Source organism: Salmo salar, chromosome 09 (genome assembly GCF_965601325.2).
Source record: "Salmo salar chromosome 09, fSalSal1, whole genome shotgun sequence".
In the NCBI taxonomy this organism is placed as follows: domain Eukaryota; kingdom Metazoa; phylum Chordata; class Actinopteri; order Salmoniformes; family Salmonidae; genus Salmo; species Salmo salar.
The window spans coordinates 38,337,588-38,356,270 of record NC_138299.1 but is presented as its reverse complement, the minus strand read 5'-3'; the positions used below and the strand labels follow the sequence as shown (position 1 = coordinate 38,356,270).

The following is an 18,683-nucleotide window of genomic DNA, read 5'->3' as shown; positions in this document are numbered from 1 at the left end:
CTGGGTGAAATACCACAATGTGCCCTCACAGCAGCAATATTTGTGACCTGTTGCACAAGAAAAGGGCAACCAGTGAAGAACAAACACCATTGTAAATACAACCCATATTTATGTTTATTTATTTTCCCTTGTGTACTTTAACCATTTGCACATCGTTACAACACTGTCTATATACATAATATGATATTTGAAATGTCTTTATTCTTTACACTCTTCTGTGAGTGTAATGTTTACTGTTCATTTTATTGTTTATTTCACTTTTGTATATTATCTACTTCACTTGCTTGGGTAATGTTAACATATGTTTCCCATGCCAATGAAGCCCCTTGAATTGAATTGAATTGAAAGAGAGAGAGAGAGAGAGAGAGAGAGAGAGAGAGAGAGAGAGGGAGAGAGAGAGAGAGAATAACTAACAAGTGTGTGTGAGAGAGAGAAGTACTACCAAGTGTGTGAAAGTGAGAAGAACTGCCAAGTGTGTGTGTGTGTGAGAGAGAGAGAAGTCCTACCAAGTGTGTGAAAGAGAGAGAAGAACTGCCAAGTGTGTGTGAGAGAGAGAATAACTACCAAGTGTGTGTGTGAGAGAGAGAGAGAGAGAGAATAACTACCAAGTGTGTGTGTGAGAGAGAGAGAGAGCGAGAGCGAGAGAGAGAATAACTACCAAGTGTGTGTGTGAGAAAGAGAAGCGGGACAAGAAGAGGAGAAAGAGAGGGGGGGTCTAGAACTAGAACCGTTTTTTTAGGAGATCTGTGATCTTGGCAGACCTGAAGGCGAGCTGTGTGAAAGGGGTAGTGGAGTGGAGGAGAGGAGAGGAGGGCGGCAGGCTGACCACACTGGTCTACCTCTTCCTGAAAGCAACGCCACTCAGAGACAGGAAGTAAAGACACACAGAAAGAGGGGAGGGGAAAAGAAAGAGTCAGAGAGAGAGAATACTTTTCCTGTCACCTAACTTTTTGAAAACTGTGGAACTAGAGTGTGAAAAATAAAGATAGAGAGGAACACAGTGTGAGATAGAAAAAGGAGATTGAGAACAGATCCAAGGACATGGAGGAGTTCTCAGGCTACCAACATGGATTGTTCCAGTGGAGTTGTGTGTGACTGACGGAGGGGGTTGCTTTGAAGACGGACTTTAGGAAAGAGTTTGGAGTCTGAACGACAGAATGATGAAAACAGCTGTTCTCTCTCAGGAGACCGGAGCATCTACTGGGTATGAAGAATCAAACTCTGTTCCAACCATAGAAATATAATATCTAGAATGGGCTTAGAGCCTCTAACTGGTCCACGCCAGCGGTAGTAGAAAATATTTTTGTATCTCAGATTGTTATGACAATTCTCACATAGAAACTTAATTGGGAGGAAGGATGTTTTAAATGTTTTTACATTTGTATCACAAACCATTTTTGAGAAAATCATTATAAAAGTGGCCATTTTAGGTCCTTTTTAGACACGTCTCTTGTAAGACCCAATGATCTGTCAACCGTACATGATACAGACAACGTCTTGGAGCCATTATACTCCTTATAGTGTGCTCTAACATATGGAGTATGTCTAGATTCTGAAATATAATTTTCATGTTCCTTCATTCAACATAAAACATATTAACCTTTTTGATTTTGCTTATTTTTTACACATATAGTTTTTAACAATTTACTCTTCAAACACGTCAACTTTCCAGAGTGGGCTCTCTGGTACTTTTAATGACACATTCTATACATAGAAATTGACATTAAAGGTCATTAACCAATCCCCACCCTCCTTTAGGATTGCACATTCAGCAAGTTTATTGCACCTTTATTTAACTAGGCAAGTCAGTTAAGAACAATTGCTTATTTTCAGTGACAGCCTAGGAACAGTGGGTTAACTGCCTTGTTCAGGGGCAGAAAAACTGATTTTGACCTTGTCAGCTCAGGGATTCAATCTTGCAACCTCTCGGTTAATAGTCCAATGCTCTAACCACTAGGCTACCTACCACCCACAACAGCAGAGGGAGTTACCTTTGAATCCATTTTCCCATTCACTGCATTGCTGGTGCTCTTAAAATGTATCATACCTTCAGAATTAGCAGAGAGCCCACTATGGAAATTTGATGTACTTGTAGATTATATTGTTCTGAACAATATCTATTCAAATTAACAAAATCAAAAAGAGTAGTTTTGAGATATCAATATTTTTTATTATGAATAAATTAATGTGAATAATTGCATTTCAGAATCTAGCCATACTCCATATTTGAGAGAACACTATAGGGAGTCTGTATCATGTACAGTTTACAGAGGTCTTACAAGAGACGTGTCTAAAAAGGACCGAAAATGCCCACTTTCATAATGATTTTTCAAAAAAATGGCCTTTTCAACAAACTGTCACCTTTTCTTTACTGCAACTCAGTATTAGGAAAGTAATATTACTGTTTAGTATACTCAGTGTATATGTACACCCTCTGGATGCTAATCTATCACAGGGCCTTACACCCAATCTATCTCCCTACTGCTGAGTGCCAAACAGGGATGCACCAGGTCCCATTTTTACAGTCTTTGGTATGACTCGGCCGCGGATCCAACTCCCAACCTTCCAAACTCAGGGAGGCCATTGACTTGGTCTTCAGAGTAAATAGTATACATTTACCCCCAAGCTTTATTGCACAGAAAATTTTAAATTGGGTTGTGAACCCCCTGCCAGGACTGGGTAGAAATGAAAGCAAGGAGAAAGCAGCTTCAGAGGAAAATTGATTTTTAGATAAACTGAATCTGCTGAGAATGGGGGAAAATGTTCCAAACTGGAAAGGAATGAGACCGGCATATATGATGGAGGGCCCTGTGTTTTGGGATGTCACGTCACATGACCTCGATTTTTACCTTCATTTTAAGCCTTTTCCAGGAATGAGAATTACACCTAAATGAAATCAATTGTCTGAGGATGGTGCTGTCCATCTGACATAAAAAGAAAAGGTGACAGTTTGTTGAAAAGGCTTTAAATAGAGGTCCAGGTCAGGTGACATAGTTATCCAAAACACATGGCCCTACACATGAGTCATGGTTTACAAGCTTTTTCATGAACCTTCTCATCCCGCGGATCCTCCAGCAGAGGAGGCGGCTCCGGTTAGGGGCGTAACCCCCGCTCCGCCCGCTGATCCCTCCGCTTTTGTGTCACCGGACTCTGGATCGTCGCCGAAGGACCCGGACCGTGGATCATCACCAGAGGTTCTGGACTGCGGACTGCCGCTGGAGGTTTTGGACTGCGGGCCGTCTCAGGAGGTTCCGGACTGCGGGCCGTCTCAGGAGGTTCCGGACTGCGGGCCGTCTCAGGAGGTTCCGGACTGCGGGCCGTCTCAGGAGGTTCCGGACTGCAGGCCATCTCAGGAGGTTCCGGACTGGGAACTGTCGCCGGAAGCTCTGGACTGGGAACTGTTGCCGGAAGCTCTGGACTGGGAACTGTCGCCGGAAGCTCTGGACTGGGAATGCGCACTGAAGGCCTGATGCGTGGGGCTGGCACAGGTGGCGCCAGACTAGTAACACGCACCTCAGGGCGAGTGCGGGAAGCAGGAACAGGACACCCCGGACTGGGCAGGCGCACTGGAGGCCTGATGCGTGGGGCTGGCACAGGTGGCGCCAGACTGGTAATACGCACCTCAGGGCAAGTGCGAGGAGCAAGCACAGGGCATACCAGGCTGGATAGACTCACTGGAGGCCGGGTACGTGGGCAGGCACAGAATATACTGGGCCGTGGAGGCGCACTGGAGATCTCGAGCGTAGAGCTGGCACAACCCGTCCTGGCTGGATGCTCAACCTAGCTAGACATATGCGGGGCATGGGCACAGATCGCACCGGGCTGTGAATGCGCACTGGCGACACAGTGCGCATCACCGCATAACACTGTGCTTGCTTCGTCACTCACTCCCCACATTAAGCACGGGGAGTTGGCTCAGGTCTCCAACCTGACTCTGCCAATCTCCCCGTGTGCCCCCCCCAATTTTTTTTTGTTGGGGGGGGCTGTCTCTCGCACTTGCCTCGTGGTTGGTATAGTGCCTCGTAATATCGCCGCTCCGCTTTCGCTGCCTCAATCTCCTCTTTAGGACGGCGATACTCCCCAGCCTGCCTCCAGGGTCCTTTCCAGTCCAATATCTCCTCCCAGGTCCATTCCTGTTTCTCCTGGGCACGCTGCTTGGTCCTTTGGTGGTGGGAGATTCTGTCACGGTTGTAGTAGGAAGGAGCTGACCAAAGTGCAGCGTGATTATCGTTCCACATTTTTATTGAACTGTGAAACTATGCAATATATATAAATAAACTGAATAACAAAACAACAAACCGTGACGCAGAGGTGAAACATACACTAACTCAAAGACAATCTCCCACAAACCCAGGTGGGAAAAACACCTACTTAGGTATGACCTCCAATTAGAGACAACGAGGACCAGTTGCCTCTAATTGGAGATCATCCCAAACAAAACCCAACATAGAAATACAAAACTAGAACATAGCAACATAGAAAAACTAAACTAGAAAACCCCCCTGTCACGCCCTGACCTACTCTACCATAGAAAATAACAGCTTTCTATGGTCAGGACGTGACATACAGTATATACACTTTTGTAATGATGTACAAAAGAGAAAATAAGTAAACATAAATATGGGTTGTATTTACAATTGTGTTTGTTCCTCAGAAATATTGCTGCTGTGATGGCACACTGTGGTATTTCACCCATTCTTTGTGGGTCTGTATAATCTGAGGGAAATATGTGTCTCTAATATGGTCGTACATTTGGCAGAAGGTTAGGAAGTGCAGCTAATTTTGTGTGCAGTGTGCACATAGCTTGTCTTTTCTTGAGAGCCAGGTCTGCCTACGGCAGCCTCTTTCAATAGCAAGGCCATGCTCACTCAATCTGTACATAGTCAAAGCTTTCCATAATTTTGGGTCAGTCACAGTGGTGCCAATGTGCCACTATTCTGCCAGCATGTACTCTCTGTTTAGGGTCAAATAGCATGCTACTTTACTCATTTTTTTTGTTATTTCTTTCCAATATGTCAAGTAATTATCTTTTTGTTTTCTCATGATTTGGTTGGGTCTAATTGTGTTGCTGTCCTGGGGCTCTGTGGGGTCTGTTTGTGTTTGTGAACAGAGCCCCAGGACCAGCTTGCTTAGGGGACTCTTCTCCAGGTTCATCTCTCTGTAGGTAATGGCTTTGTTATGGAAGGTTTGGGAATCGCTTCCTTTTAGGTGATTTTAGAACTTAACAGCTTTTTTCCGGATTTTGATCATTAATGAGTATCGGCCTAATTCTGCTCTGCATGCATTATTTGGTGTTTTACGTTGTACACAGGGGATATTTTAGCAGAATTCTGCATGCAGTCTCAATTTATTGTTTTCCCATTTTGTGAATTGTTGGTTGGTGAGCAGACCCCAGACCTCACAACCATAAAGGGCAATGGGTTCTATAAATTATTCAAGTATTTTTAGCCAGATCCTAATTGGTATGTCAAATGTTATGTTCCTTTTGATGGTATAGAAGGTCCTTGCCTTGTCTCTCAGATCGTTTACAGCTTCCCGTACCCCTTAATACATTCAACCTCCAGCTGCGTACCCTCTCTAGCACCAGGGTCAGGGCACTCTCAAATGTTGTTTTTTGCCATCATTGTAAGCCTGCCACACACACACTGTACGACACATATATTAAACATAACAATGAGTGTAAGTTGTCACAACCCGGCTCGTGGGAAGTGACAAAGAGCTCTTATAGGACCAGGGCACAAATAATAATATAATAACAATCAATAATTTTGCTCTTTATTTAGCCATCTTACATATAAAACCTTATTTGTTCATCAAAGATTGGGAAAAACTCACCACAGGTTAATGAGAAGGGTGTGCTTGAAAGGATGCACATAACTCTGCAATGTTGGGCTGTATTGGAGAGTCTCAGTCTTAAAACCTCTCTTGGGGAGGTGGGACGCTAGCGTTTCACCCACGGTTCACACTATTCAACAGCCAGTGAAAAATCAGAGCGCCAAATTCAAAACCACCAAATGTCATAATTCAAAGTTCTCAAACATACGACTATTTTACAACATTTTAAAGATACACGTCTCCTTAATGTAACCACATTGTCCGATTTCAAAAAGGCTTTATGGCGAAAGCATGAAGTTAGATTATGTTAGGACAGTTCCAACACAAGAAAAACCACACAGCCATTTTCCTAGCAAGGACAGGCGTCACAAAAACCAGAAAACCAGCTAAAATTATGCAATAACCTTTGACGATCTTCATCAGATGACACTCCTAGGACATCATGTTACACAATACAGTCATTTTATGTTCGATCAAGTTGATATTTATATCCAAAAACAGCATTTTACATTGGCGCGTGATGTTCAGAAAATATTTTGCCTCCAATACTGTCGGTGAATCAGCACTACAATTTACAAAAATACTCATCATAAACGTTGATAAAATATTAAACTGTTATTCAAAGAATTATAGATGAACATCTCCTTTATGCAACCGCTGTGACAGATTTCAAAAAAGCTTCACGGGGAAAGCACACTTTGCAATAATCTGAGTACTGTGCTCAGAAAAAGACATCAAGCAATACAGATACCCGCCATTTTGGAGTCATCTAAAATCATAAATAGCATTAGAAATATTCACTTACCTTTGATGATCTTCATCAGAAGGCACTTCCAGGAATCCCAGGTCCACAATAAATGTTGTTTTGTTCGATAAAGTCCATAATTTATGTCCAAATACCTCCTTGTTGTTTGCGCGTTCAGTAAGCTACTCCAAGTGTAGGAAGCGCGGCCAAAATGTCACGACGAAAAGTAAAAAAAAGTAATATAAAAGTAATATCATTGCATAATGAATTAAATACATTACAGTTCAGGGGCCTTGCTTTAACAAAGTTAATCATTTTCACTGTAGTGTCCAAAACGTATTTCAAGCTGTCAGGCATTCCCTTGGCAGCAAGAGCCTCTTGGTGGATGCTGCAGTGTACCCAAGTGGCGTCGGGAGAAACTGCTTGCACGCATGTACCAGGAGCTGTGCCAGGCCTGCCACGTCTGTTGACTCATCCAGCTGTAACACATAGAAATCACTGGCTTGTATGCGAAGCAGTAATTGTTTCAAAACATCTCCTGCCATGTCACTGATGCGTCGTGAAACAGCGTTGTTTGATGAAGGAATTGTCGGGAAAGGTTTTTTGGGTCTTTTCCCCCAGCATTGTCCCAGCCATATCCACAGCATCAGGAAGAATTAAGTCCTCCACAATACTATGGGGCTTGCCTGTCCTAGCCACTCGGTAGCTCACTGTATAAGACGCTTCTAGCCCCTTCTTATTAATGGTATCTGTTGCTTTTATACGTCTTACTACTCGAAAGTTGTCTTTATTCTCGCTCAAAAAACTCCCGTGGCTTATTTTTCAAATCGTCATGTTTCTTTTCTAAATGTCTGCGCAAGAGTGAAGGTTTCCCGCGAGAGAGTAATGGTTAATGTGATTGGATGTTAATTATTTGACTAGGCTACCTGTATTTGACATTGTGTTGTTATTTCGCTGAACACTAGATGGTTTCATTTTATTTTTGGCAGTGAAATGAGGCTACTCAAGTGAGAAAAAAACCTTACCCAAATGTATAGCCCCATTGGAAAATATACTGCTCAAAAAAATAAAGGGAACACTTAAACAACACAATGTAACTCCAAGTCAATCACACTTCTGTGAAATCAAACTGTCCACTTAGGAAGCAACACTGATTGACAATAAATTTCACATGCTGTTGTGCAAATGGAATAGACAACAGGTGGAAATTATAGGCAATTAGCAAGACGCCCCCAATAAAGGAGTGCTTCTGCAGGTGGTAACCACAGACAACTTCTCAGTTCCTATGCTTCCTGGCTGATGTTTTGGTCACTTCTGAATGCTGGCGGTGCTCTCACTCTTGTGGTAGCATGAGACGGAGTCTACAACCCACACAAGTGGCTCAGGTAGTGCAGCTCATCCAGGATGGCACATCAATGCGAGCTGTGGCAGAAAGGTTTGCTGTGTCTGTCAGCGTAGTGTCCAGAGCATGGAGGCGCTACCAGGAGACAGGCCAGTACATCAGGAGACGTGGAGGAGGCTGTAGGAGGGCAACAACCCAGCAGCAGGACCGCTACCTCCGCCTTTGTGCAAGGAGGAGCAGGAGGAGCACTGCCAGAGCCCTGCAAAATGACCTCCAGCAGGCCACAAATGTGCATGTGTCTGCTCAAACGGTCAGAAACAGACTCCATGAGGGTGGTATGAGGGCCCGACGTCCACAGGTGGGGGTTGTGCTTACAGCCCAACACCGTGCAGGACGTTTGGCATTTGCCAGAGAACACCAAGATTGGCCACTGGCGCCCTGTGCTCTTCACAGATGAAAGCAGGTTCACACTGAGCATGTGACAGACGTGACAGAGTCTGGAGACGCCGTGGAGAACGTTCTGCTGCCTGCAACATCCTCCAGAATGACCGGTTTGGCGGTGGGTCAGTCATGGTGTGGGGTGGCATTTCTTTGGGGGGCCGCACAGCCCTCCATGTGCTCGCCAGAGGTAGCCTGACTGCCATTAGGTACCGAGATGAGATCCTCAGACCCCTTGTGAGACCATATGCTGGTGCAGTTGGCCCTGGGTTCCTCCTAATGCAAGACAATGCTAGACCTCATGTGGCTGGAGTGTGTCAGCAGTTCCTGCAAGAGGAAGGCATTGATGCTATGGACCGGCCCGCCCGTTCCCCAGACCTGAATCCAATTGAGCACATCTGGTACATCATGTCTCGCTCCATCCACCAACACCACGTTGCACCACAGACTGTCCAGGAGTTGGCGGATGCTTTAGTCCAGGTCTGGGAGGAGATCCCTCAGGAGACCATCTGCCACCTTGTCAGGAGCATGCCCAGGCGTTGTAGGGAGGTCATACAGGCATGTGGAGGCCACACACACTACTGAGCCTCATTTTGACTTCTTTTAAGGACATTACATCAAAGTTGGATCAGCCTGTAGTGTGGTTTTCCACTTTCATTTTGAGTGTGACTCCAAATCCAGGCCTCCATGGGTTGATAAATTGGATTTCCATTGATTATTTTTGTGTGATTTCGTTGTCAGCACATTCAACTATGTAAAGAAAAAAGTATTTACTAAGATTATTTAATTCATTCAGATCTAGGATGTGTTATTTTAGTGTTCCCTTTATTTTTTTGAGCAGTGTATAAAAATGTACTATTTGAAAATATTTTCTTAAATTTTTTTAAATGTGAATCACATTTTTATTTGCCGTACCCCCGATGGCATTGCACATACCTCAGTTTGGGAATACCTGCTCTAGGGCAATGGTGTCTAGATGGAATTTGTATTTGTGGTCCTGGCAGCTGGACTTTTTTTCGAAGAACATTATTTTAGTCTTTCTCTCTCTCTCTTTCCTATCTTTCTCTCATATCTCTCGTCTCTCTCTATAGGGTGAATGCTGAGCCTCGCTCCCCACCTAGACCCCTCCTCACCCCTACCTTATCTTCAGGATCAACAGCACTATTCCCTCCTCCCAGACCTGCTCTCTCCCCAGGACCACCCCTGATGGCTCCTCCGACTCTCCACTCCAAACCCTCCCCTCACCCTGACCCAACTCCCTCACCTCCACCTGTCTACCTGGACTCCTTCTCCCTCCTCCCTTCACCCCTCATACCCTTCTCACCCTCCTCACCCACACCGCCCCTTCATTCAGCTTCTGAACCACTCCCTTCTCAAATTGACTTGGCCATTGATGCCACTGACACAACTGATGTCCCCGATGCAGCTGTCCCTAAGGAATGTATTCCCCCTTTATCCAGACCCCTAGTCCTCGATGTCCCGGACATCTCTACTTCCACCCTTGTCACATCACTACCCCCTCAAGTCTTAGAGACCTCAACTCCTCCACTCCCCACACCCCAGGTACCTGATGTTCCAGAGACATCTACTCCTCCCCTCCCCACACCAGTACCCCCTCAAGTCTCAGAGCCCTCTACACTCCCCCTTCCTGACATCCTGGATGTCTCTGCTCCTCCCCTCCCCTTACATATGTCCTCTTCAGTCCCAGAGCTTTCCTCTTCAGAACTAACCCTACCAGCACCTTCATCTCAGCCAGTCCCAAAGCCCTCATCTATGCTCATCTCTTCTCCCACTGTAACTCCCATCTCAAAACCCTCCTCGCTTCCTATCTCTTCTCCCCACGTACCCCCTATAGCAAAACCCCCTCTGTCCACTCCCCCCATTCCTCCTCTCTCAAAACCCTCCGTACCGCCGTCTCCCCGTGTTCCTCCTTTCTCAAAGATCTCCTCACCCCCTCTTCCTAGACCCTCAGCACCTCGAAAACTCTCTGGTCCACCCCAGCCGAGACCCCCCGTACCTCACCCTCACTCGATAGCCAAACCCTCCTCTCCAGCTCTCCCCAGACCCCCACTTCCATCCATGAAGTCCTCCTCTCCCCCTCTACCCTCCCCACTAGTCCCTCTAGCTCCCAAGCCCGCCCCAGCTTTGGCCTCATCGCCAGCCCCATCTCCAACCCAAGCCACAGCCCCACGTGCCAGCATCAGTATCCTGGAGAAACTGATCAAAACTTGCCCGGTGTGGTTGCAGCTGGGTATGGCCCAGGAGAGGACCACACTCATACTGAAGAAAGAAATCCCTGGGGTGAGAGTTACTAACATGTTCTTTACATAAACACATAGGCACATGATGTATCTGTGGTCGACTGTGGTCGACTGTTCTGCAGCCGAACAACGGTAATGTAGCTGTACAAACCATTCACACACTCATTCATTGGTCACATACTCATCAAAAATACTTACAAAACACATGTAGGGGCAGCCATCGTTGAAAGATTTCCTCATGTATATTAGTTGTATGATAATAGATATTAAAAGCATTACTTTGTGTACCCACAGATATTTTTAGTGCGTAAAAGCCCCGACCAGAAATCCATGGTGCTGTCAGTAGGTGTATCTGACAAGCAGGAGGAGCTTCAGGTCCAGGACGTTCTGATTAAGGAGGAGAAGTCACGTGAGTATCCTAACCAGAGAAGGTCAATATAGGGTTAGGATAAATCCAGGCTTGTAATTGGATCTATCCTAACCCTAAGCCTCAACTGTCTCCCACTGAAATGTCTGTGTCCTGTCCTCAGACCCTGGTGAACAGTCTGTGGTAAAAAAGTATGGGGACTATCTGTGTTACAGCCATCGGTCTTGCTACGCCATCCATCAATCCAAACACAGAACACATGATGCTACCCCATCCATCAATCCACACACTGAACACATGATCCTACGCCATCCATTATCCACACACAGAACACATGATGCTACGCCATCCATCAATCCAAACACAGAACACATGATGCTACGCCATCCATCAATCCACACACAGAACACATGATGCTACCCCATCCACCAATCCACACACATAGAACAAATGATGCTACCCCATCCACCTATCCACACACAGAACACGTGATGCTACCCCATCCATCAATCCACACAAACAGAACACATGATACTACCCCATCCATCAACCCACACACAGAACACATGATGCTAGCCCATCTATCCACACACACAGAACACATGATGCTCGTCCATCCATCAAACCACTCACAGAACACATTATGCTAGTCCATCCATCAAACCACACACAGAACACATGATGCTAGCCCATCCATCAAACCACACACAGAACACATGATGCTAGCCCATTCATCTACACACACAGAACACATGATGCTAGTCCATCCAGCCACACAGCTGCTCTATGTGACATGCTCTATGTATGACTCCTGTGGGGGAGAAGGGTGGGGGTGCTGTGTGACCACAAGCTTCCTGTCCTGGGCTGGATGTTGACACTACTTTGAGCTCACCAGACCCTGGTTGCAGCATAGGGGTGTGTGTGTGTGTGTGTGTGTGTGTGTGTGTGAATCTGTTGAAAAGTATGTTTGCAGTTTCATCTGTTGAATCATGTGTGCAACCTCTCGGTCCCAATCTATCTCTACTGCATGACTAAGAGATCATTCTGAAGTAGAATGTCAGTATTCATATAATATTCTGTTATAACAACCTCTCCCTCCTCTACCAGTGATATACCTGGAAGGGTCTGTTTTGGTCTTTGACAACATCTTCAAACTCATCGCCTTCTACTGTGTCAGCCGGTAAGACAAGACAATCCCCATCAGATCCTATGGTTCAACATAAAAACAAACTAAAACATATTCAAAGATGACAAAAAATGTAATGTGATACAATTTTGTATCACTTATTTTCAATTTAAATCCGTATAATAAAATGATAGCAACACCAATGCTAGTATCCTGTAGTATCTACTGAGTAAGTCGACAAGACAAGACTATCTTGCAGATCCTACAGATGTAGGATCTTAATTTGAGCCAGTTTGATACAGCAGGAAAATAATCCTGCCGCAACAGCAAGTTTGAATTATTATGTGGATTATAATTCATGGACATTTTAGTAGGGGTTGATACATTTTTCTTAAGGGAAAATCAAGTCTGAAATTTTAAAGTGTAAATTAGAAACTTCAGAAGCCTTTTTCAACCTCAAATACACTACAAGTTTAAAATGTCCTGAATTACAGGAACGTTCTCCTGCAACAGGCTGATCAAATGAAGATCCTTCATCTCGCACTTGAAAATATTTTTTATAATAAATTAATAATAATGTGATTAATTATCTTCCAGGGATATTCTACCCTTCACCCTGAGGTTGCCTCAGGTCATCGTCCAGGCAACCAAGTATGAAGATATAGAGATGATATCGACATTAGGCTCAGGTAGGTAGTGGGACATTCTGAACACCTCTGTAGCATGTCATTATATCACTTTCAGGCAAGGTTGACTAGAGAAAGACCCTGTGAGCGAAATGGAGGTGAAGTGTCTCAACAGTGTGAGTGAGTGTGTGGACTGTGTGTTTCAGTTTCAAGTTTGAATGTCACACGCACAAGTACTGTGTGTGTGTGTGTGTGTGTGTGTGTGTGTGTGTGTGTGTGTGTGTGTGTGCGTGTGTGTGTGTGTGTGTGTGTGCGTTATATGGGCTAGCTTCCTCCTTTAATAGCTATGAAACAAAACCCTCCCAATTAATCATAGAACAGAGATCCATTTATAGTCTAATGTATTTAGTTCCTCTCTGCATTGTGAATACTGATCGCTCATCATCAACCAGTTGTCTTTGATAAAGCTTGTTATTTAGTGAAAATAAAAGTATAATTATCTGACGATAATAGTGTCAGAGTTCAGCCCTAGTGATGGTAGACTGGTAACTCTTTCTGATGGTGGACTGGTAACTCTTTCTGGTGGTAGACTGGTAACTCTTTCTGGTGGTAGACTGGTAACTCTTTCTGGTGGTAGACTGGTAACTCTTTCTGGTGGTAGACTGGTAACTCTTTCTGGTGGTAGACTGGTAACTCTTTCTGGTGGTAGACTGGTAACTCTTTCTGGTGGTAGACTGGTAACTCTTTCTGGTGGTGGACTGGTAACTCTTTCTGGTGGTGGACTGGTAACTCTTTCTGGTGGTGGACTGGTAACTCTTTCTGGTGGTGGACTGGTAACTCTTTCTGGTGGTAGACTGGTAACTCTTTCTGGTGGTGGACTGGTAACTCTTTCTGGTGGTGGACTGGTAACTCTTTCTTTCTCACCTCTATGAAATAGATCACCATCACACAGAAATAAAGCATTACTTTGAAATGTTCTCAGTAATCACAGTGACCTATTTCTTTCTCCTCACAGATTTCTGGGGTTCTCAGCTTCACAGCTCCTCAGAAATGGTCAAACGTGAAGACCCGGGTCAGGGCCACAGCAGTTCGTCCTGTGAGATCCAGCTGTCCACCGGGAATAGTAATGACCGTCTGTGGTACATCAACCCCATCTTCATCAAGGAGTACTGCAGCAGCCTGGAGGCCTCCACCCTCGTCCCAGCTCCCATCCACAGGAACCAGAGTCTGAACACCCCAGGCCCGGGGCAGGTGCAGGTACCCCCCAAGTTCAAACGCCCCCCACCCAGGCCCCCAAATGTCCCAGAGGGCTTGATTCTGTCACAGGGGGCTAAGCAGGGTGCCAGAGGGGAAAGTGTCTCCCCCAGGTCTCCACCCCCACCGCGAACAGTAATAGCCAAGGCAGCAGGTCAGAAAGCAGAAGGAGACAGCAGCAAAGACACTGAGGAGGGAGAGGGAGCTGCTTCTCAACTCGTCTCGGAGAAAGAGGTGTCAGTTACTGTTACTGACTCAGTAGCAGCTACTCAGCCTCTACAGCCACTGTCATCGCGCGGAGCAACAGCAGGACAGAAACACCCAGCACCCCGACCACCCCCACACAGGATACCACTCGTACCCCTTCGGCGGAAACCCTCAGAGAACCGTCCCTCAATCCCGGGACAGGAGGCCGGTGTTGGTCCAGTGCCTGTTGCTTCACTGGTCTGCATCGATGACACCACTAACATGGCAGAGGAGAAGTTAGGAGTGGAATCCCATGCATGTGAGACAGAGACACTGCAGAACAAAGGGACATCAGGGGCTTCAAACATCAGTGAGGTTGTTACCGTGGCTACAGCCCCGCTGACGAAGAGGGCCACACATCCAGTCCCGCCTCCCAGGAAGAAGAAACCCTCTCAGTTCACGCCCACCAGACCTCTCTCCAGAAACATGATAAGCGGAGGACTTCTGTCAATCAATTCATCATCGGATACCCACCAGAACTCTAGCACCCCCTCGCCTGCTTCGAGGCCGACCTCCTTCCCCGTAAGGGAGGCCAGGGGGACAGATGTGTCCCTGTACTCCCCTGATGGTGAAGCTGTCTTCCCTGCCCTGGAACATGACTCCTACTCTACCAGCAGTACAGAGGAGGAGGCTGACACTGTGGCCAGCGGGGCTGTAGGGACCGGTGGGACCAACAACACCAAGGTTCATATATCTTTAATTGATTTATTTCACCTTTATTTCACCAGGAAGTCCCCTTGACTTCCCATTTAACATTATTACGAACTGTATAACTAACATCATACACTAACCTAACTAAAAGCTTCATTTCTGTACCTATTCAATTGCTGCTGTGACTTTGTTACTGTATGTGAATCTGTATGACATTTTCCTGTAACATAATCAAAATGAAATACTTATCATTAAAAATCAATAATACCCTCCAGGTGTCGATGAAGAGGACCCCTACCATCATGCTGGACCGAGCCAAGCACCGCTTCTCCAGCGTGTTCACTAACTTCATGAACACCGACCACAAGCTCCAGAAGAGAATCCTAGAGCTGTCCAGGGATGGGAGCTCCTACTTCGGCACCCTGGTGAAGGACTACAGGTAGAAGATCCGTTCAACACAGATTTCTCAGAATCGCTTAGTTGATGGTTAGGGCCACACATATTTTGACTCACAACTGGATCTTGTTCATATCTGTCTAATGGGCAATTGTAATGCTTTTCGTAGGAGAAGTATTGGAGTCAGGCGCAGGACACAGGGATGAGTGCAAACAAAACGTTTTACTCAAAAAACAATAATCCAACTTCTCCCACAGTAATAAAACATGGCTGGGAGAAAACACCTCCAACAACTACAAAACAGGAAACAATCACAGACAAGACAAACATGAAAGCCAGAGGGTTAAATAATGAACATAATCAGGGAATATGAAACAGGTGTGTATAATTAAGACAAAACCAAACGAACAGGGAAACATAGATCGGTGGTAACTAGTAAGCCGGTGACGTCGATCGCCGCCTGAACAAGGAGAGGGGCCGACTTCGGCAGAAGTCGTGACAGTACCCCCCCCCCCTTGACGCGCGGCTCCAGCAGCGCGCCGACACCGGCCTCGGGGACGACCCGGAGGACGGGGAGCAGGGCGATCCGGACGGAAGCGGTGAAACTCCTGGATTAATGATGGGTCCAGGATGTCCTCCGCCGGTACCCAGCTTTGCTCCTCCGGACCGTACCCCTCCCACTCCACGAGGTACTGAAGGCTCCTCGCCCGACGTCTTGAGTCCATAATGGCTCGTATTGTATACGCTGGGCCCCCTCGATATCCAGAGGAGGCGGAGGAACCTCCCGTACCTCAGACTGCTGGAGCGGACCAGTCACCACCGGCCTGAGGAGAGACACATGGAATGAGGGGTTAATATGATAATCAGGGGGGAGTTGTAACCTATAACAAACCTCGTTCAATCTCCTCAGGACTTTGAAAGGCCCCACAAACCGCGGATCCAGCTTCCGGCAGGGCAGGTGAAGGGGCAGGTTTTGGGTCGAGAGCCAGACCCGATCCCCCGGTGCATAAACCGGGGCCTCACTGCGGTGGCTGTCGGCACTCGCCTTTTGCCGCCTGATGGCTCATTGTAGTCGTACATGGTCAGCTTTCCATGTCTCCTCCGAGTGCCGAAACCATTCATCCACCGCAGGAGCCTCGATCTGGCTCTGATGCCATGGAGCCAGGACCGGCTGATACCCCTTTTCAGTGTGTGCTAGGTTAAGATTAGTCGAAGAGTGGCGTAATGAGTTTTGGGCCATCTCCGCCCAGGGGATAAACGACGCCCACTCTCCTGGCCGGTCCTGGCAATAGGACCGCAGAAACCTACCCACCTCTTGGTTGACTCTTTCCACCTACCCGTTACTTTCGGGGTGGAAACCTGAGGTAAGGCTGACCGAGACCCCCAGGCGTTCCATAAACGCCCTCCAGACTCTAGATGTAAATTGGGGACCCCGATCAGACACTATGTCCTCAGGCACCCCGTAGTGCCGGAATACATGGCTGAACAGAGCCACCGCAGTTTGTAGAGCCGTAGGGAGACCGGGCAAAGGAAGGAGACGGCAGGACTTAGAAAACTGATCCACAATGACCAGGATCGTGGTGTTACCCCGTGACGGGGGAAGATCCGTCACGAAATCCACAGATAGGTGTGACCACGGTCGTTGCGGAACGGGAAGGGGTTGTAATTTCCCTCTGAGCAGATGTCTAGGTGCCTTGCACTGTGCGCATACCGAACAGGAGGAGACATAAAGCCTCACGTCCTTAACTAACGTGGGCCACCAGTACTTCCCAGCAAGGCAGCGCACCGTCCGACCGATACCAGGATGACCAGAGGAGGGTGATGTGTGGGCCCAACAGATCAAACGATCGCGGACATCAAACGGAATGTACACGTGCCCAACGGGACACTGGGGGGGAGTGGGTTCTGCACGTGGCGCCCGTTCGATGTCCGTGTCCACCTCCCATACCACCAGTGCCACCAGGCAAGAAGCTGAAATTATGGGAGTGGGCTCCGTGGACCGCTCCTCTGTATCATACAGCTGGGACAGTGCGTCTGCCTTCATGTTCTGGGAACCTGGTTTGTAGGAAAGGGTGAAAGCAAAGCGTGTGAAAAACATAGCCCACCTAGCCTGGCGAGGGTTCAGTCTCCTCGCTGCCCGAATGTACTCCAGATTTCGGTGGTCAGTCCAAATAAGGAAAGAGTGTCTAGCCCCCTCAAGCCAATGTCTCCACGCTTTCAGAGCCCCGACCACAGCCAACAACTCCCTATCCCCCACATCATAGTTTCGCTCCGCCGGCTGAGTTTCTTTGAAAATAAAGCACAGGGGCGGAGTTTTGGTGGCTTACCCGAGCGCTGAGATAGCACAGCCCCTATTCCAGCCTCGGATGCGTCCACCTCAACTATGAACGCTAAGGAGGGATCAGGATGCGCCAGCACTGGAGCCGTGGTAAACAGAGCCTTCAGGTTACCAAAAGCTCTGTCCGCCTCAGCCGACCACCGCAGTCGCACCGGTCCCCCCTTCAGTAAGGAGGTAATGGGAGCCGCCACCTGGCCAAAACCCTGGATAAACCTCCGGTAGTAGTTGGCAAACCCTAAAAACTGCTGCACCTCCTTTACCGTGGTTGGAGTCGGCCAATTACACACGGCTGAAATGCGGTCATTCTCCATCTCTACCCCTGACGCGGACAAACGGAACCAAGGAAGGAGACGGACTGTTGGAAGAACAGACATATCTCCGCCTTGACGTAAAGGTCATGCTCCAACAGTCGACCAAGCACCATGCATACAAGGGACACATGCTCAGCGCGGGTAGTGGAGTATATTAGAATGTCATCTATATACACCACTACACCCCGCCCGTGCAGGTCCCTGAAGATCTCATCCACAAATGATTGGAAGACGGACGGAGCATTCATTAACCCATACGGCATGACGAGGTACTCATAGTGCCCAGAAGTGGTGCTAAATGCCATCTTCCACTCATCCTCTCCCTTGATACGCACTAGGTTGTACGCGCTCCTGAGGTCCAATTTTGTGAAGAAGCAATGACTCTGTCATACTAGCGATAAGAGGCAGCGGGTAACTGTATTTTACCGTAATCTGGTTCAAACCTCGATAGTCGATGCACGGGCGTAAACCTCCATCCTTCTTCTTCACAAAAAAGAAACTCGAGGAGACAGGTGAAATGTAGGGCCGAATGTATCCTTGTCCCAGAGATTTGGTGACATATGTCTCCATAGCCTTCATCTCCTCCTGTGACAGAGGATACACGTGACTCCTGGGAAGTGCAGCGCCCTCCCGGAGATTTATCGCACAATCCCCCGGTCGATGGGGTGGTCATTGAGTCTGCCAAATCGGCATATTCGGGGGGAATGTGCATGGTGGAAACCTGGTTTGGACTTTCCACCGTAGTGG

The 18,683-nt window shown here is 47.1% G+C and overlaps 1 protein-coding gene across 1 annotated transcript in view; it reads left to right on the top strand.

Annotated features, from left to right (window-relative positions):
• The first annotated feature begins 513 nt into the window (after nucleotides 1-513).
• rin3 (Ras and Rab interactor 3) overlaps nucleotides 514-18,683 on the top strand; it is a 29,110-nt gene continuing 10,940 nt past the window's right edge. Inside the window, exons 1-7 of the mRNA XM_014211312.3 lie at nucleotides 514-1,204; nucleotides 9,452-10,661; nucleotides 10,916-11,030; nucleotides 12,096-12,168; nucleotides 12,712-12,803; nucleotides 13,756-14,924; nucleotides 15,167-15,330. Of these exons, the coding sequence (XP_014066787.2) occupies nucleotides 1,158-1,204; nucleotides 9,452-10,661; nucleotides 10,916-11,030; nucleotides 12,096-12,168; nucleotides 12,712-12,803; nucleotides 13,756-14,924; nucleotides 15,167-15,330 (2,870 nt within the window). The 5' untranslated portion in view covers nucleotides 514-1,157. The remainder of the gene's footprint in view (nucleotides 1,205-9,451; nucleotides 10,662-10,915; nucleotides 11,031-12,095; nucleotides 12,169-12,711; nucleotides 12,804-13,755; nucleotides 14,925-15,166; nucleotides 15,331-18,683) is intronic.